Here is a 26,518-nt window from a genome sequence, read left to right as displayed (position 1 = left end):
TTCATTTTACAATTTATTTATATATTTATATATATATAATAATTCAATATATATAATATGATAAATAGTTAAATACACAATCAGCGCGGGCACCAAACTAGTATCCATGATAAAAACATGCATGTTTAAAATACACGCATTGATCAGTTTCACACACCCGGTGTCTCAAGATTGTTGGAAAATCAGCAGACTTTGCTTCCCATAAATATGGGGACCCTCATATGAATACACATTCCCAAATTCACCCAGCAAATTGCAATGCAAGTAGTCTAGCTACAATAAGGTCTTGACTAATTGTCTTTACTACTCTCATTGTAAGCCATCACTATTCAACTTAATAACTGCCAAGCTTCAATTCTAATTTGTAACATACACCAAGCTACTCAAAGCACAAACTGCATCATGGTAAGAGCTCTCAACAAATTAATCCAACTCAACATGTTTCTCCATCAAAATTATTCTACAAAATAAAACCCTTAAACTGTTTTGCATTTTCAGGATATTTTATATGCAAATCAAACTGTAATGCTGAAGGAGGCTAAGCAAGTAATGAAGAAAGTTATTAGCGAGGATCCAATGGAGAGTTTATACATGGTTGACTTAATCCAAAGGCTTGGGATTGAACACCACTTTCAAGAGGACATTGAAGCTGCACTTGAGAAGCAACATTTCATAGTGAGCACAGATCCCATTGATTTTTTCCAAAGCCACCAACTTGACAATGTTGCACTCTCATTCCGTTTACTCAGACAAGGAGGTTATTCCCTTAACGCAGGTTGTTATATAATATAAAATATTTTTTAAAAATAAGAATAATTTTATACATCTAAATGTTTTTGTTAATCAAATTTAAATTAAATTGCTTTAACATAACAAAAATTAATTATGACTAACATTATTCTAAATCTTATTGTTTAACTTGGTTGGACTTAGTTTATAAAAAGATTTCATAAAAAGACTTTGATGTATAATTTTACTCTAAAAATAAGTTAAATTATTTATAGAGAGAGCTTATAATGTCAACTACGACAATGGTTGTGCAGATATATTTGAGAGGTTGAAAAATAACAAAGTGCAGTTCAGAGAAGAATATGGTGAAGATGTGAAGAGTCTCATAGCGGTACATGAAGCAGCGCAGCTAAGCATTGGAGAAGAAGATACTTCTCTTGAGGTTGTGGGGCGCCTCTGCCACGAGCTTCTTCATTCATGGCTGTCAAGGCATCATCATCATCATGAAGCTCAATACGTTGCAATCTCTCTTCAGCAACCGCTTCATCACAACTTGCCTAGATTCATGGACAAAACCATCTTGCTTAGGAATTTCAAGCCCGACAAAGAATCTGTGTGCTTTGTGGAACTTGCAGAAATCAATTCCTGCATAGTTAGGCTCATGAACCAGCATGAAGCCGTTCAAGTTTCAAAGTAAGTCCTATGGTAAATAACAATAATAACAATAACCAATAGAATAGTGTGGGACACAAATCATCTGTGCAACATGCCACTGATCAGTTATATTCCCTTGATAGATGGTGGAAAGGGGAGGCTATGTCGAAGGAGCCGAAATTTGCAGAGTATGAAGCTCTAAAATGGTACATGTGGTCCATGGCATGCTTCACAGATCCGAGCTTTTCAGACCAAAGGCTTGAGCTCACCAAACCTATCTCTCTGGTCTACATCATTGATGACATTTTCGATGTTTATGGCACGTTGGATCAGCTTATTCTATTTACTGATGCGGTTAAGAGGTGCCTATTCTATATCATATGTATATTGACATTTAAATTTTCTTATTATTCCATTCTAATGCTTACAAGTTACAACAAATTTTTACCTCTCAATTCAGATGGGAATTCACCGGAACAGAGCACCTTCCCGAATTCATGAAAAATTGTTTAAGTGCTCTATATGAAATTACAAATGCTTTCGCCGAAAAGATCTACAAAAAGCATGGATTGAATCCTATAAATACCCTTAAAAAATCGGTAAATGGTCCATTTATTTCATTATTTTTTATTTTATTTTTGCACAATGAGGTCATGAGGTTTCTTTAGACCAACTATTCAATTTCTTTTAAATGTATGTATAATTATCAAATAGATATAAAATTATTTAACAGATTAAATTAAAAATGAACTATCCGAATTTGCTTGGAATTGCACCAACTTGTAGCAACAATAACGCTACGTATTTCTAATGAAGTGTTTGCATGAAATTAACAGTGGGTGCAATTGTTGAATGCTTCCTTGGAAGGGGCACATTGGTCTGATTCTGGTGAATTGCCAAATTCAGAGGAGTACTTGAATCATGCAACTGTAAGCACTGGAGTGCACGTGGTGCTTGTCCATTCATTTTTCCTTTTCCATCAAAATATAACAAAGGAAACTCTTGCAATTTTAGACGACTTTTCAGACATTATATATTCCGTCGCAAAAATCCTTCGTCTTTGTGATGACTTAGAAGGACACAAGGTAAAATCCAAGTCTATTTCATTATTCTTTAAGATGGACCACAAGAAAGTTATATTTAATTCCATTATAGTATACCTTATATAGCACTATATTAAACAACGAACTGAACACAGTAGTATAAAAAGGATTACGTATTCAAGCATAGCGTGTATCTCTCTACCCTTTGCATATTGACGTATTAATTTAGTTGGTAGCTTTATTGACTAGTGTAATATGGTTTTTTTTTTTTTTTATATAACACATATATTTCAATCATGAATGCAGAATAAAAATCAAAGTGGGTTTGATGGGTCATACATTGAGTGCTACATGAGACAACACCAAGAGACATCAGCAGAAGATGCAGAAAGGCATGTTGAGGAGCTGATTTCAATGGAATGGAAGCGTCTCAATCGACAAGTGTTGGGCAGAGATCAGCAATTTCCATCGTCATTTACCAAATTCTGCCTGAGTGCTGCTAGAATGGTCCCTCTAATGTACCATTACCGCACCAATCCAAGCCTTTCCAACCTAAATCAACATGTCAAGTCTATTGCTAATACTGGTGTTGCACACATGTGAATTCACTTGTACTAACCTTATGAACATGGTCATGATTTAATTTCTTTTCAAAGAATGATCAGAAGTTGTCGTTTGCATATTAACCTTTGTTCTTTGACAGAAGGCATCGCCATAAAGGATCAGATGATTTTTCATTTTAATATATGCACATGTACCAGAAATCATATGTTAGTTGATTTAATAAGAATAATGAATTTCAAAGAATACAGGAAATCACATGTATCAGTTGAAGCATAATGAATAGAATAAGCTGTGTAGGCAAGTGGTTGAAAAGGGTAGGTACCATGTCAAACACGTTGGAATGCAAATAAGAAGCCAAAAGGGCATTAAGAGAGAGCACGGTACGGGGACAGTTCCTTTGAGGCATTTCATCGAACACTTTGTGCGCGTTCTGAAACATGCCGGATTTGCCGTAGAGTGTTATAAGGCGGGCGGAGAAACCTTCCTTGGAGATGTCTTGGAAAGTCTTCTGGTGTTCGAGGATGTCCTCGATGGATTGGAAGCGCTTAGCGAGAGCGAGGCGGCGAACGGTGCGCTCGTAAATACGGTGTTTAATATAACTAGCCTTAATTAAACCCTGCACCAATTATTTGAAGTTTATGGCACCTCATCATAACAAAGATTCTGATAAGCTTAACTAAAAATAAACTCGAGACGTGCAAGCGTCGACTATGAAATGATAACATGAACGCGTTTTGTAAAAGGCGTAAAAAAATAGACGATTTTGTTCTTGATTTCAATATTTTATCTTCAATTAGCCATTTGCCATTGCCAAAAAAAAGTATCGAAAATCATCGCTATTATTCTTGCAGTGGTAGCTAGGAAGACTTGGTATTTTTCATGAATAAATAGATTGTTGGTGGATACAAATACCTAATTAATTTATTAAATTTGTGCATGGTTTCTAACTTTCTATTTTTGGCGTAGTTGGACTAAACTACTAATGTAATAAGGAAGATGATAGACATGATTAGGAGTAGATATTTAAAGTCAAAATATTCAACTGCATTATTAGTTTCTTCTGCAAAGCAAACAATTTAGTCAACCATTCAAAGGGTCAAAATATATTTTTCTGTTTCGTTTAGTTGCACGTGCGGCCTTTGCAAAAGGTCCCAGCCATAACCGGGATACAATTCCCATTTTGCCCCGCATCCCGCGAGAGCTCCTGCCTGCTATTAGCTTATTAGGTTGCGTTTGTTTACATATACAAGATACTGAAATAAGAATACTGAGACACAAAATCGTATTTGACAAGAGAGATATGTTCGGTAGGTCGGTTACCGGACGGTTCGGGTCAGGACCCAGGGTGAAGGAAATGGCTCGTCTGGTCACGGTCTTCCAGTCCGGACTGGGGAGGTCCCGAGCACGTCGTGCGAGAAAAGAGAAAGGGGGGTGCCACCTGCAAAGACACTCCGACGCTTTTGTCAGAATATGTGCAGGCGAAATGAGGGTGGTGTAGGGATGTGACGTACCTCGGGGGAAGAGCCATTCTTCCCCTTATATACATGTCAGTCCTGGGCCCCTCTGGAGGTCAGGCCCATATTTTCAGGGACGCTGTCCCATAGCTGTGTGTGAGCTGTATGGGACGCGTGTCCGGGTCGGTTGAAGGGCGCGTAGCCGGGCCGGGTGGAACTCGGGTCGGGTTGGCCCGCATGAGTCCTGGGCTGGGCCGTAACAGTGCCCCCGACGCGCCAGTGATGGTCGCGAGGACGATCGGTGGCGCGTGATTTCCTTACTCGTGCGTTGTCGTCGAGTCGGCTGACTGTGGGAGAGACGCGTCTCTGGTGCGCGTGTCTCTTGGTCTGCTGAGGCGTTCGTTCGTCGCTTCGTTCTTCGCGCTGAGCATTAAATGCTCGTAATGATTTGAAAAAACCCTGCGCGCAAAGACCATTTTGCCATTGCCTTCTTTCGCGCTTATCATGGTGGTTTTTAAACAGTTTTCTTTTCTCTTCCTCCCACTTTGCTATTTTCATCTTCTTTTCTCCCTGATATCCAAAGATTCTCTATTCGAGCTAACTTGTGCCTCTCTTTTACACTCCAGTTTCGTACTCCATTTCAGGTAATTTCTTGATCCTTCTCCCCCCATGTTTATATTATGCCTCACTGTTGTGGTAGTTACTGTTTGTATGTTTTGGTTTATTTTTGCTGAATGGCCTTCCATCGGTGGGGTAGATGAACTAGGGGAGGGGTACCATTCCTGGGTAGGTTTTAGGTGATTTGCATGATAGGTGTAGTTTTTAACTGTTCTTGGCCATGATCTAAGTTTGAAAAGGCGTAGTTTTTGGGTTTCTGTGGACTCCCGACCTCATAGTCTAACAGAGTGGTACCCCGATGTAGGTATGCCTCGCATCGTTTCCCGGTCTTCAGGAACTGGCGCGGCCTACGACCCGTACGCCTGGGTGACCGACGATATAAGGAGCTCACCCAACCAGATGGACTTGGAGGAGTTGACCGAGTTCCGACAAGCCGGCTACTTGTGTGGGGGGACTGACGAAGAGGCCAACTACGAGGCCATTGTCCCTGCCCCCCATGAGCGTATTTATGAGCTCAACTTTCACTCCCCTCGTGTCCCCGATTGGATCTGGTTTTACAAGTCCATGTTCACACAAGTTGGCGTTCGGATACCGTTCTCCGAGTTTCAAATGGCGCTGTTGAACCGGATATCCGTCCCCCCGTCTCAGCTTCATCCGAACAGCTGGGCTTCGATCCGCTGCTTCGAAATGGTCTGCGAGTACTTGGAGCTGCCGGTGTCGGTGGACGTTTTCCTCTTTTATTTCAACCTTACCAACCCCTCCAAACAGGGGAAGGCAAGAAAAGGGTTTCTTTCTTTCCGTTTTGTCCAGGGTAGGAGAATTTTTGGCCTTTTTGAGGACTCCTACCATGGTTTTAAAGATAAGTACTTCAAGGTTCGTCCCGTCAAAGGTCGTCACCCCTTTTGGTTGTCGTTAGAGGGGGGAGCGCCTTATCCAGACTTATTGGAGTTTTGGTGCGGGGTCGAATCCTTTCATCAAGGTGACGTACAAGAGGTTGTCGGCTGTAGATAAGCAAATAGCCGACGTCCTTTTTGCTATTTTTGAAAAGAACCCCGTGAACCCACATCTTCTTATGGGTGAACGGGAGGCCGCCAGGAGCTATATTCGTGAGTTGTCTTCTTTGTTTGCCTATGTTTCTTTATCGTTGTTTTTCTTTTTCCGATCTAACGACTAACGTGCCTGTTGTTCGTTGCAGTGGAAATGTCTGCCACCGTGACCGGTCTTGAGAATCTGATGAAGACCTCTTTTGAAGCAAGTGACGACGAGAATGCCGAAGAGAAGGACGTCGGCAAGTCGGGGGGTCCTTCAGGGGAGAAGGAGAATCAGGCTGTGCCTTCTCCCCAGGATACCGACGTGTCGGGGAAACAGGCTGCAGGGGGCCAGGCTTCCCCTACCCGTGAGGAAGGGTCCGCTGATGGGCACGCGACTCTCACCCCCCAGCCGGATAGTGACGTGGAGCTTATCCATACTCCCAAGAAGCGAAAGATGTCTTCCAGCCCGGAAGGGGCCCTTACCATAATGGAAAGGAACTTTGATGCTACCAAATTTATTGACTCCCAACTGATACCTGGGACAGAGGAGCATTTTCAGGAGACCGAACTGTCCGGACAGGCGAGGTGGATGTATCGCACCTTGCTTCGTGGGGCCGTGATAGCTCGGAAGGCTGAATTTGAGTTATCGGGAATGGAGGCGCTCCGGAGGAAGCTTGAGTCCTCTGTTAAGGCGAACAACGACTTTAAGGCTCAAGTTGAACTCCTCCAGGGTCAGCTGTCCGAGATGGGGGGGGAAAGCTTAGCGCTGCTGAGGAGAAGTCGTCGTTTGTTGCGGAGAGGTTGAAGGCGTCTGATGAGACCGTGGCCCGGCTTCTTGAGCGCGAGATGACATTGAAGGGTCAGCTGAACGCCGCTCAGGGTCGGGTTGTCGCCTTAGAAAAAGAGCGGGAGCAGGCCGCCTCGGAGGTGAAGGCCGCTAAAGCTGAAGCCGGTGAGCTTAGGAAGAAGCTTAAGGTGACCAAGGAGCAAGGGAAGAATGCCATCTCGATGACCGAAGATGCCCTAAAGGCTCAGCTGAGGATCGCAGCTCCTGATTTCGACACGTCGTCAATTGGCGTTTTCAAGACTATCCAGGACGGAAAGATTGTTGACATGCCGAGGAAGTGAGGTCTTGTAACTTAGGATATTTTGTAATGCGTTTGCTGAACAACTTATTGTTCGTTCTTTGTTTTGACTCTTTATAAGTTATACTTATTTGGTCGTTTGGCCGGGTTGCCGTTTATTGTATTTGTTGTTATTTCTCTTGGGGGGCTCGCGCCCGTTTTCCCGTTTTATGATAGTTGTGGCTTGGATTGTCGTGGTCGTGTTGTCGTCGCAGTTGGCTTTGGCCGTGACGAAGATGGCCCCCGGGGTGATCAGTCCCGATCTGCCGTTTTAAGATGTGCTCGTGTGCGGCGCACGTAGGGAAGAAGTAGACAAGTACGAAAATTTTTTTGACAAGTATGAGTTAATCGTTAGCTAAGCAAATTAATCAATATGGTGAATATTTGACAAGATAAAAAGGTAGATTGTCATGCAAACAAAGCAGGTATTTACTATTTCTTTAGGTTCTCAGGTCGGCGAATCGTCTGGTCATGGGTAGAACCTTCTTAGGCTACCCGCATTCCATGTTCTGGGCACTTCCTTGCCGTCGAGTCTTTCGAGCTTGTAAGCACCTTTGCCGAGTACCTCCCTTACCCTGTAGGGACCTTCCCAATTTACCGCCAGCTTGCCTTCCCCTGGGGTCGGGACGCCGATGTCGTTGCGTCGCAGGACGAGGTCCCTTTCCTCGAAATCTCGTTTGAGGACTTTTGCGTTGTAACGCAGGGCTATTCTTTGTTTCAGCGCCGTTTCTGTTAGGTGAGCCATCTCCCTTGTTTCCTCAATCAGGTCCTTTTCGACCGCTTCGCTCATGCCCGCGAGTAGTAGTCGGGGGCTCGGTTCGCCAATTTCGACTGGTATCACCGCATCGACCCCGTATGTTAGGCGAAAGGGAGTTTCCCCCGTGGCGCTTTGCTCGGTTGTCCGGTAAGACCATAGGACGGAGGGGAGTTCGTCAGCCCAGCTTCCTTTCTTGTTGTCTAGGCGCTTCTTTAGACCAAGAAGGACGACTTTGTTTGCGGCCTCTACCTGCCCGTTTGTTTGGGGATGTTCTACCGAGGAGAACTTTTGCTTTATCCCTAGGCCAGAGAGGAACTCCATGAACTTCTTGTCTGTGAACTGGGTCCCGTTGTCTGAGATAACGACTTCCGGGATACCGAAACGGGTTATCACCTGCTTCCACATGAACTTCCGACAGTTGGAGGACGATATCGTAGCCAGCAGTTCAGCCTCCACCCATTTTGTGTAGTAGTCGATGGCGACAATGAGGTATTTGACTTGTCCTGGGCCGACCGGGAAAGGCCCCAGGAGGTCGACTCCCCATTGTGCGAAAGGTCGAGTAGTCGTCAGAGAATTTAGCTCGGAGGCCGGTGCCTTGTGGAAGTTGGCGTTTTGTTGACACTTTGTGCATCTTTTGACAAATTCCTTTGAGTCTTTCATCATTGTTGGCCAATAGTATCCTGCTCGGATGAGCTTCCTTGCTAGGGCTTTGCCCCCGATGTGGTGTCCACAACACCCCTCATGGACTTTCCTAAGCACGTAGTCCATCTGGTTGGGGTGCAGACACTTCAACAGGAGCTGGCTGAGTCCCTTTTTGAATAGTTGTCCCTGTATAATTGCGTATCTGGCCGCCTCCCTTCTTAAGGCTTTGGCTGCCTTCTCATCCTCGGGCAACTTGCCGAGTTCTAGGAAGTTGGTGATGGGGTCTAGCCATGAGGGGCTTGACTTTGTCAAATGGAGGGTGACCGTTGGTTCCTTCACCATGCCTTGGATGAGGGACCGGTTACCCGACCCTGGCTTTGTGCTCGCCAGTTTAGACAGGAGGTCCGCCCGTGTGTTCCTTTCTCTTGGGACGTGTTGGATGATGACCTCCTGGAACTGACTCGTTATTTCTCTAACCTTTTCCAAGTATTTTTGCAGGAGGGGGTCCCGGGCTTGGTAGCTTCCGTTTACCTGCGAGATGAGAACTTGCGAGTCGCTGCATACTTCGACCTTTGTCGCTCCGACTTCCCGGGCTAATGTTAGTCCGCCCAAGAGAGCTTCATATTCTGCTTGGTTGTTCGACACTGGAAACTCGAACTTAGTCGATTGTTCATAGATGACCCCTGCTAGGCTTTCTAGGATGACCCCTGCTCCCCCGGACGTTTGGTTGGAGGCCCCGTCAACGTGGAGCCTCCACCGTGTGCCCGTTTCCTCGGGAGGGTCCCCCGTCACTTCAACCAGAAAGTCTGCCATTGCCTGAGCTTTGATCGCGTGCCGGGGTTCATATTGTAGGTCGTATTGGGAGAACTCGATGGCCCAGGTCATCATCCTACCGGCCAAGTCAGGCTTTTGCAGTACTTGGCGAATCGCCTGGTCCGTCCTTACGACTATACGATGGCTCTGGAAGTATTGTCTTAACCTTCGGGAGGAGACTAGGAGCGCCAGCGCTAGTTTTTCCAGCTTGCTGTATTTCAGTTCTGGTCCCTGGAGGACCCTGCTAACAAAATAAACGGGTTGTTGGGTCTTTTCCCCTTCTCTGACGAGCACCGTGGCCATTGCTTCCTCGGTTACCGATAGGTAGAGATAAAGCGGTTCTCCGGCCCTGGGTTTTCCGAGAACTGGTGGTGCCGCTAAAATCTGCTTGAAGTGGTTGAATGCCTCCTCGCATGCTGGGGTCCATTCGAACGTCATTCCTTTTTTCATTAGATTGAAGAAAGGTAGGGCTCTTGCTGCTGACGCGCCGAGGAATCGGGATAAAGCCGTTAACCTCCCGGCAAGTCGTTGGACGTCCTTGATACAGCCCGGGCTCTTCATCTGGAGAACTGCCTGACACTTCTCGGGGTTAGCTTCCACCCCTCTTTGCGTAATCATGAATCCCAAGAACTTACCGGCCTCCATGGCAAACGCGCACTTGAGCGGATTAAGCCTCATGCCGTGTTGTCGGAGGGACGAAAAAACGCCATCAAGGTCGCTAAGGAGGTCGTTGGGTCGTGTAGTCTTCGCGAGTATGTCATCCACGTAGACTTCTACTGTTTTGCCTATGAGTTCACTGAATATCTTATTCATCAGCCTTTGGTACGTGGCCCCAGCGTTTTTCAAACCGAAGGGCATCACCCTGTAACAATAGATTCCTCCCGGTGTTATGAACGCCGTTTTTTCTTCGTCAGGTCGGTGCATCGGTATCTGATTGTATCCTGAGTAGGCATCCATGAAGCTCAGATACCGGTACCCCGCCGCCGCGTCAACGAGTGCGTCAATGTTAGGTAGGGGGTAGCAATCCTTGGGACACGCCTTGTTGAGGTCAGAGTAGTCTACGCACATTCTCCACCTCCTATTGTGCTTTTTGACCAGGACCACGTTTGACAACCAAGTCGAGTAGTCCAGTTCTCGGATGAATCCTGCTTCTAGGAGGCTGGCCGTTTGCTTGGCTACCTCTTCTGCTCTTTCTTGCGACATTTTTCTCCTCCTCTGGGCCACTGGCTTGGTTCCCGCTTTGACGGCCAGATGATGCGATATGAGCTGGGGATCTATCCCGGGCATATCGGCAGGCGTCCAGGCAAAGAGGTCGGCATTAGCCCTGATCATTTCCATCAATGGCTCCTTCATTTCGTGGGGGAGGTTCCTGTTTATGAATGTGAATTTATCGTCCTCCTCGCCGACCCTGAACTTTTCCAAGTCCCCTTCTGGCTCTGGTCTAGGTTTGTCGTCTATTCTGGCGTCTAGGTCAGCCAGGAAGACCCCAGACGCTTCTTTGGATTTTTTCCTGAGGGAGAGGTTGGCGTGGTCGCAAGCGACTGCCGTTTCCAAGTCGCCTTTGATGGATCCTACGGATCCGTCATCAGTGACAAACTTCATCACCAGCAGCTTTGTGCTAATGGCGGCCCCCAGGTCGTTAATGGTTTTTCTCCCCAGGATGATGTTATAAGCCGTGGAGTCTCGTAATATTACGAAGTCCGCCATGACTGTTCGTCGCTTTTGCCCCTGTCCCACAGAGGTCGGGAGTGAGATGATTCCGTCCGGCTTGATGAAGTGGTCCCCCAACCCTATCACACCGTGCTGGTGGGTCGTCAGGTCGGCGTCCCTTAGTCCCAGGGCATCGAAAACGTTTCGAAACATGATGTTTGAGTCTGCCCCCGTATCTACCAGGATTCGTTTGACGAGGCCCGTCCCGACCCTAGCCGTGATGACCATGGGCGGACTTTCCGGTGCCTCGTCAAACCATTGGTCCTCTGGGCCGAAGGAGATGGGTGGGATACCTCGGAAACTTCTACCTGTCGAGGTGGAGACCGCTAGGACCTTGGCGTCTTTTTTCTGTGCTGACTTTGACCTTGGGGCGGTATTTCTGGCCGTTACCACGTTTACCACCGTAAGGCCGTGGTCGTCACCCTCTGGTTCCTGCCGTTGCCTTGTTGGCCGGGATCTATCTTCGCTATCGTGGTCCCGGTTACGTCTCCTTGGTTCCCGTATAAGGTGGGAGAAGTCGGCAAGTTTCCCATCCCTAATAGCTTGCTCCAGGGCGTCTTTTAGGTCGAAGCAGTCTTGGGTCTTGTGTCCGTAACCCTTGTGGTACTCGCAGTAGAGGTTCTTGTTTCCTCCCGTTCTGTCCTTCAGAGGTCGGGGCTTTGACAGTATCCCCTTTCCCGCTATTTGTTGGTAAACTTTGGTGATTGGTGCTGTGAGGGGGGTATAATTGGTGAACTTCCCAACTCGGGGGAACGGTTTGGGTGTTTTACCCGGACCGCCGTTCCTGGCGTGTTCCTTTGGTCTTTCTCTGCCTTCATAGTGCCGGGCTTGGTTGTAGGTGGGCTGCCGCTTATTGGCAGCCACGACCCGGCTGACTTCTTCGTCATTGATGTATTCTTTGGCCACGCACTGGATCTCTTGCATTGTCCAAACGGGCTTTGTGGTAAGGTGTTTCCTGAAGTCCTCATTCGAGAGCCGTTCGTCAAGCATAGACTTGCCACCGAGTCCGTTAGACCGTCAATTTCCAGGCACTCGTCATTGAAACGGTCCAGGTATTTCCTGGTCGGCTCTCCGGGTCTCTGTGTCACCCCTAGCAAATTGATTGGGTGTTTGACTTTGACAATCCTGGTCGTGAATTGAGCCAAGAAGGCGTGGCTGATGTCGGAGAATTGAGTCACCGAGCCCTGCGGGAGGTTGTTGAACCACCGTATCGCCGGGCCCGCCAAGGTGACCGGGAAGGCGCGACACTCCGACGCTCTTGTCAGAATATGTGCAGGCGAAATGAGGGTGGTGTAGGGATGTGACGTACCTCGGGGGAAGAGCCATTCTTCCCCTTATATACATGTCAGCCCTGGGCCCCTCTGGAGGTCAGGCCCATATTTTCAGGGACGCTGTCCCATAGCTGTGTGTGAGCTGTATGGGACGCGTGTCCGGGTCGGTTGAAGGGCGCGTAGCCGGGCCGGGTGGAGCTCGGGTCGGGTTGGCCCGCAGGAGTCCTGGGCTGGGCTGTAACAAGATATAAACAGAGACAATGTGTCCGGAGACATTAAATTACTGTATTTTGTATCAATTTTAACAGGAAAGATACAGAAACACTAACAAGAGACAATTTATTTTTTATTTTTTCTTTCATTATTCTTGTTATTTTTTTATAATTATGTTTTTTATTGTTATATTTTTCATCTCAAATTTTTTGAATAAAAAAAATGAGAATAAATTGAATTTTTATAATTTGTTCTAATTTATTATCAAACAAAATACAAAAACATAAAATTTTGTGTTTATATCCTGTCCTGTTTTTAGTGTCTTGTTCTGTGTTGTTATTAGAAACAAACCCAGCCTTACAACTAACGGCACGAAGCAACCTTATCAATAGCGTCACATGTGGATGTCGTCCCACGAATTAGACGTTGTTGGTGGTTGCTTGCTCCATGATTTGTTATTTAATGATTGCCTTTGCCAACTCTATCCACCATTCATTCAACTTGATATCTTCTAATTATGTATACCAACTTTGTTTTTCCAAGGTGTGCAGGCACAGCCATAGGCATAAGCTCCACCTTCATGGTGAGACTTCTCAACAAAATCCAACGTTCCAACATAAATATTTCTCCATCAATATTATTCATCAAAATTCCTTAAACTAATTCTTTACACTTTCAGGATGTTTTACATGCAAAACAAACTGTGATGCTGAAGGAGGCTAAGCATGTAATGAAGAAACTTATTAGCGAGGATCCAATAATGGAGAGTTTGTGCATGGTTGACTTAATCCAAAGGCTTGGCATTGAGCACCACTTTCAAGAGCACATTGAAGCCGCACTTGAGAAGCAACATTTCATAGTGACCAGAGATCCCATTGATTTTGTCCAAAGCCATCAACTTGACAAAGTTGCACTCACGTTCCGTTTACTCAGACAAGGAGGTTATTCAGTTAATGCAGGTTGTTATAAATTATAATAATGAGAAGATCTTTGAAGTAATAAAATAGATCATATATCAATTATGGTTAAATTTATAACTTCTATTAGGGAAACTAGTTAGTTTTCCTAATAAATTCTATCATATATAAGGTCCACAATTTTTATTTAAAAGTGATTACACGTTGATCTTGTATATTTGTATTCTTTTTATTAGTTATAAACTAATATTTTTATCCGTAATTATATTACGGGAATATAAATTTTTTAAAATTATGTCGATTTTGTTATGACATTATAGATTATGGCACAAAAGATTTATAGAATCAAACTACTTTTACAAAAATTAAAGATAGTAGAAAACAAAAGTTCCCGTTGGCTAAGAAGATCATGATCTCTGTAGATAAAAAATCAAATGATAAGATTTTTAGTTATTATTTCATGTGAAAGAGTTTAATTTATTACTAATAATTAATTTTAATATTCATTATCTAAAATTTGAAACGATTTAACTTGTATACTTTTGATTAGGTATTAAGTCTGTTACACAAATAGAAATAATTAATTTTTATACTTGCTATTTAAAAATAATATTTTTTTTCTCTTTATGTATATAAAAATATAATTAGATATTTAGAGAATATTATGTTATATATTTTAATTGTTAAATTTATAATTAGTCATTTATAATATACAAGAGAGATAGAGTTGATGAAAGAATGAGAGAGATAAAGAAAGAAAAAAAAAGAAAATGAGAGAATTCTTTAATTTAAAAAAAAATAATTTTAATTACAAATAAAAAATAATATATAACACATTTTAATTATAAAATTAGTAATATATATTCATTAACTAATAATCAACTACCATAATCGTTGTGCAGATATATTTGAGAGGTTGAAAAATAACAGAGTGCAGTTCGGAGAAGCATATGGCGAAGATTTGACGAGTCTCATAGCGGTACATGAAGCAGCGCAGCTAAGCATTGGAGAAGAAGATACTTCTCTTGAGGATGTGGGGCGCCTCTGCCGCGAGCTTCTTCATTCATGGCTGTCAAGGCATCATCATCATCATGAAGCTCAATATGTTGCAATCTCTCTCCAGCAACCACTTCATCACAACTTGCCTAGATTCATGGACAAAACCATCTTGCTTAGGAATTTCAAGCCCGACAAAAAATCTGTGTGCTTTGTGGAACTTGCAGAAATCAATTCCTGTATAGTTAGGCTCATGAACCAGCATGAAGCCCTTCAAGTTTCAAAGTAAGTTCTATGAGTAAATCATTTATTCATCAACTCAATTTTTTTAGTCTAGTTTATTTAGTTTAATAATCCAACAGCATACTTTATCTCACACTTTTAATCATTAATGACCAAGTGATGACGAAAAACAAAATAATCCCTTGATAGATGGTGGAAAGGGGAAGCTATGTCGAAGGAGCCGAAATTTGCAGAGTATGAAGCTCTAAAATGGTACATGTGGTCCATGGCATGCTTCACAGATCCGAGCTTTTCAGACCAAAGGCTTGAGCTTACCAAACCTATCTCTCTGGTCTACATCATTGATGACATTTTCGATGTTTATGGCACGTTGGATCAGCTTATTCTATTTACTGATGCGGTTAAGAGGTGCCTATTCTATATCATATGTATATTGACATTTAAATTTTCTTATTATTCCATTCTAATGCTTACAAGTTACAACAAATTTTTACCTCTCAATTCAGATGGGAATTGACCGGAACAGAGCACCTTCCCGAATTCATGAAAAAGTGTTTAAGTGCTCTATATGAAATTACAAATGCTTTCTCCGAAAAGATCTACAAAAAGCATGGATTGAATCCTATAAATACCCTTAAAAAATCGGTAAATGGTCCATTTATTTCATTATTTTTTATTTTATTTTTGCACAATGAGGTCATGAGGTTTCTTTAGACCAACTATTCAATTTCTTTTAAATGTATGTATAATTATCAAATAGATATAAAATTATTTAACAGATTAAATTAAAAATGAACTATCCGAATTTGCTTGGAATTGCACCAACTTGTAGCAACATTAACGCTACGTATTTCTAATGAAGTTTTTGCAATTGTTGAATGCCTCCTTGGAAGGGGCACATTGGTCTGATTCTGGTGAATTGCCAAATTCAGAGGAGTACTTGAAGCATGCAACTGTAAGCACAGGACTGCACGTGATGCTTGTCCATTCATTTTTCCTTTTCCATCAAAATATAACAAAGGAAACTCTTGCAATTTTAGACGACTTTCCAGACATTATATATTCCGTCGCAAAAATCCTTCGTCTTTGTGATGACTTAGAAGGACACAAGGTAAAATCCAAGTCTGTTCCATTATTCTTTAAGATGCACCACAAGAAAGTTATATTTAATTCCATTACAGTATACCTTATATAGCACTATATTAAACAACGAACTGAACACAGTAGTATAAAAAGGATTATGTATTCAAGTATAGCGTATAACTCTCTACCCTTTGCATATTGACGTATTAATTTAGTTGGTAGCTTTATTGACTAGTGTAATATGGTTTTTTGTTTTTTTTTTTTTTTTTTTTCAACAAATAAATTTCAATCATGTTGAGGAGCTGATTTCAATGGAATGGAAGCGTCTCAATCGACAAGTGTTGGGCAGAGATCAGCAATTTCCATCGTCATTTACCAAATTCTGCCTGAGTGCTGCTAGAATGGTCCCTCTAATGTATCATTACCGCACCAATCCAAGCCTTTCCAACCTACATCAACATGTCAAGTCTATTGCTAATGCTGGTGTTGCACACGTAAATTCACTTGTACTATAAGCTTATGAACATGGACATGATTTAATTTCTTTTCAAAGAATGATCAGAAGTTGTTGTTTGCATATTAACCTTTGTTCTTTGACAGAAGACATCGCCATAAAGGATCAGATGATTTTTCATTTTAATATATGCACATGTACCAGAAATCATATGTTAGTTGATCTAATAAGAATAATGAATTTCAAAGAATACAGGAAATCACATGTATCAGTTGAAGCATAATGAATTTCAAATAATGCAGGAAATAGCATATTTAATAGGAACGAGTATAAGCATCAAAATTCGCTTCATAAGCAAAAATCCAACATCGCCTTCATTCCTGACAGATACATGTCCTACATAGTAGTAGGCTACTAGCTGAAAGGAGAAGAATTATCTCACACTGTAAGTTATAAAGACTATTAAAACCGCTTCCTTAACCAATGTGGGTTTTTAATCCCTGTTAAAGGCCAAATCAAACTTCCAACTTCTTCTTCCCCGCAAGATCGACAAGCTCAGTAGCTTCTTCAATCATCCCATTGGCAACAAACCCCTCAACCACCTGCTTCAATGCCTCTGCATCAATAGCCAATCTACCACCTTTCATAGCCTCTTTGCACAGCTGAAAAGCCAAATCAAATTCACCCTTCTCTGTAAAAAATGGCGCAAGAGTCACATAAGTAGATCGAACAGGTTCGCATTCACTCTTCACCAACTCATCATACCAAACCTTGGCTTCTTCAACATTGTCATCACCAAAAAACCCTTGAATCAACACATTGAAACAATGCACATCAGGGTTAACCCCGCTCAACTTCATCACATGAAACAACTCTACGGCATCCTTTAATCTGCCATCACCAACCATCCCACCCATCCTCAGCCTGTAACTCACAGCATCAGGCTCAACATTCCTCGTCTTCATCATTGTCCAAATCTTCTCACCCTCATCAAACCCACGCTTCTTATAAAACTGACCAAGCAGAGTATTAAAAGTGATCAAATTAGGCTCCAAGTCCAGCTCATCCATCTCATCAAGAACCCCAACAGCAGAGTCCAAATAATCCATCTTACACAATGCGTGAATGAAAACATTAAACGACACCACATCGGGTTGAATCGAATATTTGGCGCTGATTTCACGGAAAAGGCCCACGGCAACGTCGTATTGCCCAGCAGCGACGTAAGCGTTGAGGAGGGAAGAGAAAGCCAAGTTATTGCGAGAGCAATTGTGGTTTGGCATTTCGTCGAACAGTTTGCGGGCGTGGTCAGGCATGCCAGCTTTGGCGTAGAGATTGATGAGGCGAACAATGAAGCCCTCGGTGGTAATCTCCTTGTACTGCTTTTGGGCTTCAATGATCTCTTCGATCAAAGGGAAGGCCTTGGCCTTCGCAAGCTTGCGTACAACGTCGGTGTAGATGCCAACACTTCGCCGGAAGTACTTGTTTTTGCAAAGCCTCTTGAACTTGTCTACCACGTTTCGCATTGCTTCCGGCGTTTCGTAGTCGCTGGGGAGCGTGCGGAAAGATGGCGTCACGCGTCCACGTTTGCGCTTGTACTTGGATTCGGATTCGATAGCTGTGGTTGTGGCGGCGGTGATGGAGGAGGGTTTTGCGGTGAAGAGTCGACGCAGAGTACTGAGGCCAGACATGGTGTCTTCTAGTGTGTACGAATGAAATCTAAGCCTAACTGCCTAACTACCTCAACATCAGAGGAGAACACAAGTTGTTGGAAATGGAATCACACTGTTTCAATGGAATAATGCAACATCTAATTCAGGATTGGAAAATTAATTTTGATATTCTGTATATAAATAATTTTTATGTCGAATAAACTACTAATTCTTATCATGAAATATTTAAATGTTTATTATTTTTATATTTTGTATTTAGATAATAAAAAAAAGGGCAATTTACGCATCTAAATTGTTTGACCCTCAATATTACGCAAATACATTGTTTCCAAATTTAATACGCAAATGCATTGTTTCACTATTTTATGTAAACCGCTAGTAGCGGTTTACAGGTGTGCATAAACCGCTACAACCAGCCGCGGTTTATGTGTGTGAGTGTAAACCGCTACTGGCAGTAGCGGTTTACGTAACTAAATTTTTTTTTTATCTTCATTCCTTCTAAAACTCATAAATGATAAAATAATTTATTTTTAGTAAAAAATTCACTAAAGCATACACTTTTTCTTTAAAAATTACTTCATTTTTTATCCATATAAATCATATGATTGCAAAAAATATATACTCCGTTTTCTTTCTCTTAATTTTTGTGTAACTTAATTTAGCGGTTTCTGTGTTCCTCTAGCGGTTTACGTTGATTAGAAAAAATGTTTGTTTATGCTAAATTAAGTTACAAAAAAAATTGAGAGAAAGAAAACGGAGTATATATTTTTTGCAATCATATGATTTATATGGATAAAAAATGAAATAATTTTTAAAGAAAAAGTGTATGATTTAGTGAATTTTTTACTAAAAATAAATTATTTTATCATTCATGAGTTTTAGAAGGGATGAAGATAAAAAAAAATTAGTCTTAGTTTATATATTTTAGTACTTTGTGAGTACTCACTCTTTGATTTGCTATTTAATCTCATTTTAATAATAAATCCGCTACTGCCAGTAGCGGTTTACATAAAATAGTGAAACAATGCATTTGCGTATTAAATTTGGAAACAATGTATTTGCGTAACATTGGGGTCAAACAATTTAGATGCGTAAATTGCCCTAAAAAAAATAAAAAATATTAGAGAGTCACAAAAATTTAGTATTTTTAGTCATTATTTAATATAATTTTTTAGTTTAAAAATCAACAACATACTTTCATTCATATTGTTAAATATTGACGGATGGCATGAATAAATTGTCGGTATGTTTCGATAAATTTCTCTCAATGAAAGCTACAGAAATAGGCTATGTAGCAACCTTTGCATAACATGACCAAATATAGTAGTGCTAATCTACAAATCCTGTGGTAAATTTAGCTCGTAGCGTGGCTTGGAACTGGTATAAGCAAGTTTGGCAATCTCCTCTGCCTCTAAAGTCATGGAATTGTTCAACAGTGTATCCACCACAAGCTGCAACAGCGATCTGGGTGGACCAACAAAGCACCTGCCATTGAAGATCTCCTTGGACACCTCAAAAGCAGCCTTCAAATCACCTTTGTCACACAGGAATGGAAGAAGGATGTTAAAAGTGTGCCTATCAGGGGCAAACTCAGTGGTTGCTATTTCACTGTACCACTTCTTAGCTTCATCCAAATTATCCTCATTGACAAAACCTCTAATCAGAGCATTGATGCTGAACAAATTAGGCTTCACACCCTCTTCACTCCTCATCTTCTGGTACCACATAACAGCATCACCACTTCTTTTCTCAACACACATTCCCATTAACTTAGCATTGTAGCTCTGAACATCAGGAGCAACATGTTCATCCTCCATTCGTTTCCAAATTTTCTCACCATCCTCAAAACGACCATTTGAATACAATCCATCCAGGAGGGTATTGAAGGTTATCACATCAGGCTTCACACCCTTAAGTTCCATGTCATCAAGCATGGAACTTGCAGAATCAAAAGAACCCATTTCGCAAAAAGCCTTGATGACAGTATTGTAAGTCACCAAATTGGGCTCCACGGAAAGCTGTGTAGGCAAGTGGTTGAAAAGGGTAGGTACCATGTCAAACACGTTGGAATGCAAATAAGAAGCCAAAAGGGCATTAAGAGAGAGCACGGTACGGGGACAGTTCCTTTGAGGCATTTCATCGAACACTTTGTGCGCATTCTGCACCATGCCGGATTTGCCGTAGAGTGTGATAAGGCGGGCAGAGAAACCTTCCTTGGAGATGTCTTTGAAGGTCTTCTGGTGTTCGAGGATGTCCTCGATGGATTGGAACCGCTTAGCGAGAGCGAGGCGGCGAACGGTGCGCTCGTAAATACGGTGTTTGCTTCGGAAACGATCCGATTGGGAAGCTTGCTTGAAGGAATGAACGAGGCGGTCGAGGTCGCGCTCATTGGAGAGATCTCTTAGAAAAGACGTGATGATGGCAGAGGCAGAGGCAGAGGCAGAGGCCGAGGCAGAGGCAGAGGCCGATGATGTCGTGAACATGCGGCGAAGATTGCCATGCAACTGCCACGGCGACATGCTGCTAAGGATAAAGTAAAAGTGTAAAACTCACTCACAGAGACCGGTGTTTGTTCTGTTCTTTTTTTTTGTGTTTTTTATTCTGGTCATTTCTTTCTTTTAAAATTGAGTTTGTTGCCAAGAATTCATTTTTAAACCTATTTTAATTAAAAAATCTTATTTTGCAACTCTATTTTTGTTTATATTATTGTTATTATAAAAATACTATTTACATATCAAAATACTAAAATCAACTACGTTATATTTGTGTACAAATATGTGTAGCAACCTCTTAATTGAGTATGGGAAGACTATGTCATTTGAGCTATACCTCATTAGCACAAATATGTGTAGTTTAACTCATTCTTAATATGTATTTTATATTCTAATGTATGTATATTCTATTCTGGTGGCTAATTTTAGTGAACCTCTATGATTTATTATTAATATTGGCACTTATGCCATTCGTACTAAAATATATGTTATCATTCTTCAAAAAAAAAATATATATGTATATCAGCATATGCGCCTTTATGATTTTATGTCAATTTTCAGGGCATGAACGGTGGAAATCTCTAAGAATGTCGAATGAAAAAGTTCTTCAAGATATTATCAGTGGCATTTAGAGCAAATTAAAATGGACATTTACAGTTATTATGGCCTTCAACATTCAGCAGTTTCATTTCCAATATATTGTAAAACAAAAATCATTTCACCTCCTGCATTCCTCTAAATATGTGAAATAGATAAATCCAAAACTAGATCGTTTTCCCTCTAGTGTTGATGTTAAATTTTAGTTAGTAAATCTTCCTGCAGGCATAGTGTCATATTTTGTATGCAGCTGAAATGGAAATCACTGACATAACCGCATAGGCAATAAAGTTTAAGTTTCGTTTAACCTTGGATTGGACCTGTCTGAAAATTAAGCAAAGCTTACAAGAAACGAATTTAGAATTTCTGATTAACATAATTGCAACAACATAGATTCTGTTTGTACTGTTACTAGAATACCAATAATAGAATCAATGCTGTCTGTCTGTTTACAGCTCAAGTTCCGAAGGTGCATTGCTTCAATAACACTGAAGCTATGCACCCTGGAATACGGCGCCAGATTCCAGAATATGTGTCCAACATAGTTGTCTTACACCAAAGAAAAAGGTCTTGTCTCCAATCAATGAATTTTATATTGACTATTTGAACTGGACAAACAAGATAGTGAGTTATTTCTTTCATAGTTTCGAAAACAGAACTGAAAATTTGCATCTAAGAAATAAATTGGCAGCTGAATGACATTATTGACCGCATGATATCCAAGTCAAGTTAGTCTAATTAATAATGACCATGTAAACATCCCCATGGACCATAGTCTTCAACTTGAACTTAAAGCAATGGAGCCTTTTCTATTCAAATTTGGGAGTAAAATTTGGTTTCACCAATCAGCCAATAACAGTCATGTTAGCAGATGCAGATCCACGGAATAATTTTTGTATAGGACCACCTACTATCAAGTAGCCTTTTCTTTCAATGAATAACTTCCTTCTTAAGAATAAAAAGAAAAGGGAAAGGAAAAGGAAAAGGAAGAAAACGTGATGACATGATATGAAACAGCTTGAACATTAGAATTTAGAAATGGTATCTTCTATGATGCCTAGATTTCACTCAGAGAATTCAAACATAAAAGACTGGGTTCCACCTTACTTTATCTTTACCTTTAGCCAAATTAGGCACAACTTCCATAGACACCAAAGAATTTCCCCTTAGAAATAAAGCGGCACACAAAATTGCAGAAAGATTCTTTTTTACAATAGTAAACACCGCCATCAATTTATGAGTATGACATTCATCACAACCCTTGCTGGATCTATGCATATTGCACCATGTAACTCTTTCTAAGGAACAAAATTGAAAATAGAAAAGAAACCAACTTTTCTGAGAAACCAACTCTTTCATCTCTGATCTTGAAATCCAATAATCTTCCTTCCTGCTGTGTATAGTGAAGAACCTGCACCCCACATTGAAATTTGAAATCAACTCAGCACATAGAGAATAACCGAAATGCATCCACCAAATTCAGAAAAGGTCATCAACATTAAGAAAGAGAAAAAGAAAAAGAGAGAGGACCTTGAGATCTACAAACAGGGGGGTCTTCAAAGAGAGAGAGTGAGAGCTGTTTATGAGCAAGACCAATATCAATAAGGATGAGACCAGATGAAGGATCATTGACAATGATATCCTTCACAGGAAGCCATAGAAAAAGCTCTTCTTGAGAGAGACCTTCCAACCCTTTAAGCTGTCCAAAACTGAGGTTAGCACTGACCACAGTCTCAAACAAGACCCTGTTCTCATACTTGGCCAGACATGGACGATCTAACTGCACCTCCAAACGACCCTTCTGGTCCAATTTGTATGACTTCACACTCTCAGGGAATAGCCCTGCAGGTAAGCCATTGCTGCGAAGTAGCTCATGAATTGAAGAATATGAAGCTGTCACAACAACATCAGAAGCAGCAACAGCAAGGAGAACAAGAAGAAGAAGATGAAAGTTGGCTTCAGAAGATGTGTGTGAGATAGACATGTTGAAATAGCACCTATCTTCTGAGTGTGGACATAACACAAACACAAGAAAGGCGTTTTGGTGCTGTGAGGTTTTAAGAGGGTTTTTAAGGTATTTTATTGAAACACTATGATTGGAAGTGGGAGCCAGTTAGGACATTTGACAGAATTTCTAAGTTCTTGGTTGGATTGTATCATGTGAAATCTACAATCTGCCCTTGCGTTACAACCTAGGACATGACTCACAAAATGTGACAAGCAAGGAACCCCTATGTAATGTAGCAAATAGCACAATAAAAAACGTTACCATATAACTAATGAAAATTTAGTAGGTGGTGTGATACTGATGATAGCTTCAAAACTATATGATAAAGAATAAAATAATGATGATTCTGGTTGAAAACAACTTTGCCTTTACGATTTATGATGCTTTTTTTTTTAATTATTTTTAATTTAGGTAGTGATGTGTCTTTGTACGTAAGTTGTATGAATATCTAGCAATTGTGTCTTTTGGCGCTTTGGCCATGATTTGCGCTTGCATTTGGGGCCATGCATGCCTCTCTTTTCCTAATTATTCATGTGTTTTCTTCTTCTCTTCATCTTTTCACCATAGTAATTAAGTAATAGTGTCAACTATTATATTATAATAACCAAAGAAAGCCATGCTCCGTGGAATGTTCGAGACAACAATTATTTTGGTCTTTTGTTAATTTCGTTGATAAAACTTTAAGCAAAGAATACTAATGGTCCATGTTGTTCTTCTTTTACCTATAATTACTAATGGACTATGTTATCCATTATATCACACATTATTATTATTATTGTACATTCCTAAATCATATTCATGCGGCGTGTGGGAAGGAACTGACACACAGGCATTGATCAAAATTTATGGTAGGAGGAAAATTCGCTATGGGGGATTTGTAGGTACGATGATTTTGCCCAGACATTATTACTATTAATTTCTTCCTTCAATTCTGATCACATTTAATAGTTGTTTATGATTTTTGCTTTTTCCTTAGGTTGATTCATCTCATCAAAAACATATATAGTTGCCAGCTTGAATTACTGATATGAAAAACCTGTTGGGAAATTATCTGAGACCACCATTATTCCTTATAATTATGATTCATCTCATTCTGGTGAAACAATGTTTTCAAGGCTGTGAAACAAGTCTCTTTTTCTCCTTTTACAAGAACATCTTTCATAGAATGAGACCAACTCTTCCAACGCCATAATGCCATGAGATTTTCATAATCTCGTAACAATTATCTATGTAGAGTTTTGACAAACAGAAGAAAAGGGAGATATTTTCAACAGACATCTTAACCGGCATTGGCTTGTACATAATGAAAGCATGAAATTTTCTTTATTTTCAAAATGTTTCACTGCAAATTTTCACAATTATTAAAATTACAGAGAGACAGTACACAATACACATACAGAATACAATATTATTTGTTTACACCTTCAACTTATATATATTTCGTTACATATCTCAACAAATTGTTTTGTTGTGTCACCATGATGATCCATCAGTATATTCACTTTGCCTGTAGTGTGCTTGAGTTGGATAATGCCTTTCATATGAATGCACAAGTTCTCCTCCTCCTCCTACATGACCATAGCCACTCCCTTCTTCTTCCCCTCTGCCACCATATGGATATGGATTCCCAAAGAGATAATCTGCAGTCCCTTTCCAAATATTCTCCTGGCAATAATAGTTTCCTCTATGAGGAGCTGCTTCACAACGATGTTCTCTCTTCATACGTGACAAACAAGGCCAATACCCAAACAAAGTCTCACAGAGATCCATAGCTTCCAAGCCATATCCACTAGGAGGATACTGTGCTGGCACTTTCTTCTCATACTCATCACCCTTTTCCCCACTGTATCCATTCCCATAACCAGACCCAGAATAGTTATTTCTATCATCTTCATCATCACTTTCACTTTCCTCACTGGTATCATAGTCTTTATCTTCAATTACCTCTTCTTGATCTTTGCTACTATCTTGTGACTGAGGCATTTCTTGAGTCACTTCACGTTCAGCTTCTTTCTGGGGAATGATTGCTTTCTCATCAATTGCCTCATCAACAGTAGGCAATGGTAATGGTACTATTGGCCCAGCAGGAACAGCATCAGCGGGTGGAGCAATTGAACTTGATCCGGTGGAAGGAGGGTAGCAGATTTCATCTGAGGGTGGTAGAGGTTTTCCATAGGTCTCAGCAATATCATAACCACCACCATAAGGTGTTGGATCATATTCATCAAATTCAGGGATATTAGATTCCACGGTATTGTATGAGATCACAAGCTGAGTCATTCCATGATTGGGATCATACTCAAATGATTTTGGGTCAGTAAAATTGGTGGCAGAGTATGATATACTAGTTTGGTAACTCTGATAAGGGTAATTTGCAGAAAGATACAAACTTTGATCATACCCATAATATGGTTTATTATATTCATAGCTATTGTAAGAATTAAAGGTTGGAACTTGAGCATAATTATAAGTGGAAGCATAAGAATTGAAATTGTACTCACCATAATCAGAATCAGAATAGGGATAGCTGTAATAGGCCATGCTTTTATCTGAGTTTAGAGACTGTAGATGGAATTCAAGCTTCCTATGTTCTTCTTCAAAACCTTGTATTGTGTGGAGAAGGAAAAAGCTTTTTCCTTGACACTTAAAGTGCTTCACTTTTTTATTAGTATGAAAAAGGAAAAGTGTGTTTCCGTTGATTCTAAGTTATCTTCAGCAACCGCAGAAATCTTATCTATGCTAAAATGTGCACATGCAAGTGTAAAGTGTCAACACTCTCACCAACCCACCAAAACGGGAAGCTAAGGGGGGTGGAATCGTGCCAAAGTTTTATGAGGGATATAAATGAATTTTATGAAGAAGAAACAAATAAAAGAAAAGCATTAAGCATGCAATAGTGCCAAATTATTAATTGTGAATAGTAATACTAGGCCATAACTCATAACGATTTTTTTGAGCATCCCCAATTGAAATAATAAAATATGAAGCAAACATATTTCTAATCATTCACTGCCCGCCATATTTGTAATAAAGTATGTTTACAGCATCATAAAAATGTGTTGAGTAGGACTGTATGATGAGTAAAAATGTGCCGGATGATGTCAAACCAATTCAATCCAGCAAAGAAGTGGCCTTTGGCCCCTCCATTTGTTTCCCTATTGGAAATGAAGACAAAACTTTCAAAGCTGTATGATTTGCGATGTTAATCTTCTTTCAAGATCAAGATAAGGAGTGGTGTGGACAACCAATTAGCCCCAGCGGTGTCTGAGTGTGACATGAGAATAATAATAAATTTACATACGTAGAGGCTATAGGATTTCAGCAAGATCCACGTACTGAATAGTTTCAATATAATATTAATTATTTAACTATTAAAAAATACATTTTAATTTCAATTATATCACAACATATTGATTATTATTATGAAGATAC

At 40.8% G+C, this 26,518-nt stretch overlaps 6 protein-coding genes across 8 annotated transcripts; 2 read left to right on the top strand and 4 right to left on the bottom strand.

Moving 5' to 3' along the window:
* LOC107622334 ((3S,6E)-nerolidol synthase 1) lies at positions 234-3,291 on the top strand. Of its 2 annotated transcripts, none has more exons than XM_021113833.1 (7): positions 234-405; positions 499-757; positions 1,044-1,422; positions 1,527-1,745; positions 1,844-1,982; positions 2,220-2,468; positions 2,733-3,291. In XM_021113833.1, the coding sequence occupies exons 1-7, from the start codon at positions 403-405 to the stop codon at positions 3,027-3,029; spliced, it is 1,545 nt and encodes a 514-aa protein (XP_020969492.1). In that variant the 5' UTR covers positions 234-402; the 3' UTR covers positions 3,030-3,291. The 2 variants fall into 2 exon arrangements, with proteins under 2 accessions (XP_020969492.1, XP_016179682.1); XM_016324196.2 differs by having other exon boundaries at positions 235-405; positions 499-775.
* On the top strand, positions 13,062-16,502 carry LOC107622340 ((3S,6E)-nerolidol synthase 1). Its single transcript, XM_016324203.2, has 7 exons — positions 13,062-13,206; positions 13,303-13,582; positions 14,443-14,821; positions 14,969-15,187; positions 15,286-15,424; positions 15,642-15,958; positions 16,149-16,502. Exons 1-7 carry the CDS (start codon positions 13,141-13,143, stop codon positions 16,375-16,377), a joined length of 1,629 nt encoding a protein of 542 aa, XP_016179689.1. The 5' UTR covers positions 13,062-13,140; the 3' UTR covers positions 16,378-16,502.
* LOC107620011 (pentatricopeptide repeat-containing protein At1g55890, mitochondrial-like) lies at positions 16,630-18,151 on the bottom strand. Its single transcript, XM_021113835.1, has one exon. The coding sequence runs from the start codon at positions 18,005-18,007 to the stop codon at positions 16,832-16,834; it is 1,176 nt and encodes a 391-aa protein (XP_020969494.1). The 5' UTR covers positions 18,008-18,151; the 3' UTR covers positions 16,630-16,831.
* On the bottom strand, positions 19,206-20,709 carry LOC107622337 (pentatricopeptide repeat-containing protein At1g55890, mitochondrial-like). Its single transcript, XM_016324201.2, has one exon. It carries the CDS (start codon positions 20,506-20,508, stop codon positions 19,324-19,326), a length of 1,185 nt encoding a protein of 394 aa, XP_016179687.1. The 5' UTR covers positions 20,509-20,709; the 3' UTR covers positions 19,206-19,323.
* On the bottom strand, positions 21,966-23,337 carry LOC107624258. Its single transcript, XM_016326745.2, has 2 exons — positions 22,609-23,337; positions 21,966-22,489 (listed from the first exon to the last, which is right to left on the bottom strand). Exons 1-2 carry the CDS (start codon positions 23,060-23,062, stop codon positions 22,434-22,436), a joined length of 510 nt encoding a protein of 169 aa, XP_016182231.1. The 5' UTR covers positions 23,063-23,337; the 3' UTR covers positions 21,966-22,433.
* On the bottom strand, positions 24,388-26,170 carry LOC107623764 (uncharacterized protein At5g39570). Of its 2 annotated transcripts, XM_016326130.1 has the most exons (2): positions 25,588-25,758; positions 24,388-25,444 (listed from the first exon to the last, which is right to left on the bottom strand). In XM_016326130.1, the coding sequence occupies exons 1-2, from the start codon at positions 25,588-25,590 to the stop codon at positions 24,560-24,562; spliced, it is 888 nt and encodes a 295-aa protein (XP_016181616.1). In that variant the 5' UTR covers positions 25,591-25,758; the 3' UTR covers positions 24,388-24,559. The 2 variants fall into 2 exon arrangements, with proteins under 2 accessions (XP_016181616.1, XP_016181615.1); XM_016326129.2 differs by having other exon boundaries at positions 24,388-26,170.

This window comes from Arachis ipaensis, chromosome B10 (assembly GCF_000816755.2).
Source record: "Arachis ipaensis cultivar K30076 chromosome B10, Araip1.1, whole genome shotgun sequence".
Taxonomy (NCBI): domain Eukaryota; kingdom Viridiplantae; phylum Streptophyta; class Magnoliopsida; order Fabales; family Fabaceae; genus Arachis; species Arachis ipaensis.
This window is presented reverse-complemented; position numbering and strand designations above follow the sequence as displayed.